We start from the raw sequence: 2,086 nt of genomic DNA on the forward strand, positions 1-2,086 counted from the left end.
TATTTTATCTGTGATATTACTATGCATTTTGTACAGTATCTGCGTCATTGTGACAAAGGCTTTCTCTTCTGTATTGTTTAAACTTATTCATCTAAAATCATAGTTTACACTGATTGGTCAATAAACTATAACAACACATGATACACATTGTTAAATCATTCAATCTTTACAAATAAAAGCAACATTCTTATTTAAAATACTTCTGTTTCTTGTTGCATCTTACTATATCTTTAGAGTCTTGAATATCATTTTATGAATCTAAAAGTAGCCTTTAGTCATATTGCTGTATTCAGCTTATTTATTCAATATTTATTATTTTACAATATACTGTGCAGTGTTTCATTTAAGTGAGAAAGCTAATGCTGCACAAGATATAACGGCTGCTATAGGATGTGTTACTGATGCTAATGGGGAAGGTATAACATCTGTTTAGTTTTACAATTCTCGGATAGTGTAAATATACTAGCATGCTGCTGACATGTACAGTACAGTAATTGTTCTTAACATATTCCTATGTCTGAATACAGGAGGGAAAGAAGATATCTACACAGCACTCACAGGTGGTGGCTAATCTACAGCCATGAAACTGACAGACACGAATAATACTGACCAGAATGATACTGTGGAACAGGATAATAATGGAGGCTATTCAGAATATGCTTATATACATTTTACTATAGCAGCTGCTGTTGCGTTAGGCCTCTGCCTGATCGGCTTGGTGGGAAACATTATTGTATTTTGGTTTCTTAGCTTCAAGATCCAGAGGAACAAATATACTATCTATATCATCAACCTGACAGTGGCTGACTCCATCTTTATACTACTCAGCACTATTGTGCTGATGACCAATATCAATGCATTAATTAACACACATCCGACATTTCAAGGGGATAAGTTATTGTATTTTTTTGTGGAAATATTTTATGACGGCATGCAGTATTCCGGAATGTTCATCCTCACAGCCATTAGCATGGAAAGGTGTATGTCTGTCCTGTTTCCCCTATGGTACCAGTGCCATCGCCCTCACAACTTGTCCACTATTATGTGCATCATCCTTTGGGTCATTGGATGTTTGGAAAGTCTCATTCAGAACTTGGTGTGTACACCTGAAGACTTTGCCAGTCAGACCTCACAGTGTACAGCGGTGCAGATTATGACTTTCGTGTTATCCATTGTTATCTGCCTCCCAATCATGGTCATTTCAAGTTCCATCTTGCTGATCAAAATAAAGAGGATCTTTAGAGAGCAATACCCACCAAAGCTGTATATCATCATCATCACTGCAGTTTTATTTTTCATCTTATCCGTTATCCCTTTCAACTTTTTATGGTGTTTAATGTACTTCCGGAAGTTACCAACAGATATTCATACAGTCAGTTTATTCTTTGCAAGTATCTTTTGCACAGTGCTTAACTGTACCATTAACCCGTATATTTACTTCATTGTTGGAAAAGAATGGAAACATTCATCTAATAATAATTCTATCCATGAAGCTCTTCAAAGAGCCTTCAGGGTAGAAATATGATAATAAAGTAATTAAGTTAACAAATCAAGCCAAATCATTGTATAGTAAAACTAAACCTTGGAAGAGCCTTGTTAGTAATCCTGCAAGATACATGAAGCACTACTGTGACAAATAACTTCATATACAGAAAATAATTAATCATGCACATTAATTTCAGTATATGAGTTTCAACAAATAACTGAGATGATACTGCAGAAACCAAACAAGTGTCTGTCAAATACCACTATTATGCTACTTCACTGTTACCGATATTGATGTCAGAAACACATACAGTCTTGATATATATCTTGGAAACTTATTAATGAATGGCCCACATACAGGGCCTCATTCAGAGGCAGTCGGAGGATGCAAGCGGTCGCTCAGAAACTGGGCGGCCGCTTGCATCCTGACCGCCCGCCTCTGTTTCTGACGTTAGGCTGTGGGTTTACACCCACAGCTCTAACGACCGCTAGGGTGATGGTCGCAATGGTCAGAGATCATCGCGACCATCGGGGCTTACGACGAGACCCTAGGGTAGGGTCTCACTTGTCGTAAGCCTTGGAGAGCTTCTGGCTCTGTCAG

The 2,086-nt window shown here is 37.7% G+C and overlaps 1 protein-coding gene across 1 annotated transcript; it reads left to right on the forward strand.

Moving 5' to 3' along the window:
- Positions 1 to 580: 580 nt before the first annotated feature.
- Positions 581 to 1,525, forward strand: LOC148524783 (mas-related G protein-coupled receptor member H-like). Its single transcript, XM_088471637.1, has one exon. The coding sequence runs from the start codon at positions 581 to 583 to the stop codon at positions 1,523 to 1,525; it is 945 nt and encodes a 314-aa protein (XP_088327763.1).
- The last annotated feature ends 561 nt before the right edge of the window (positions 1,526 to 2,086 follow it).

Source organism: Taudactylus pleione, unplaced genomic scaffold (genome assembly GCF_031769625.1).
Source record: "Taudactylus pleione unplaced genomic scaffold, aTauple2 ptg000116l, whole genome shotgun sequence".
Lineage (NCBI taxonomy): Eukaryota > Metazoa > Chordata > Amphibia > Anura > Myobatrachidae > Taudactylus > Taudactylus pleione.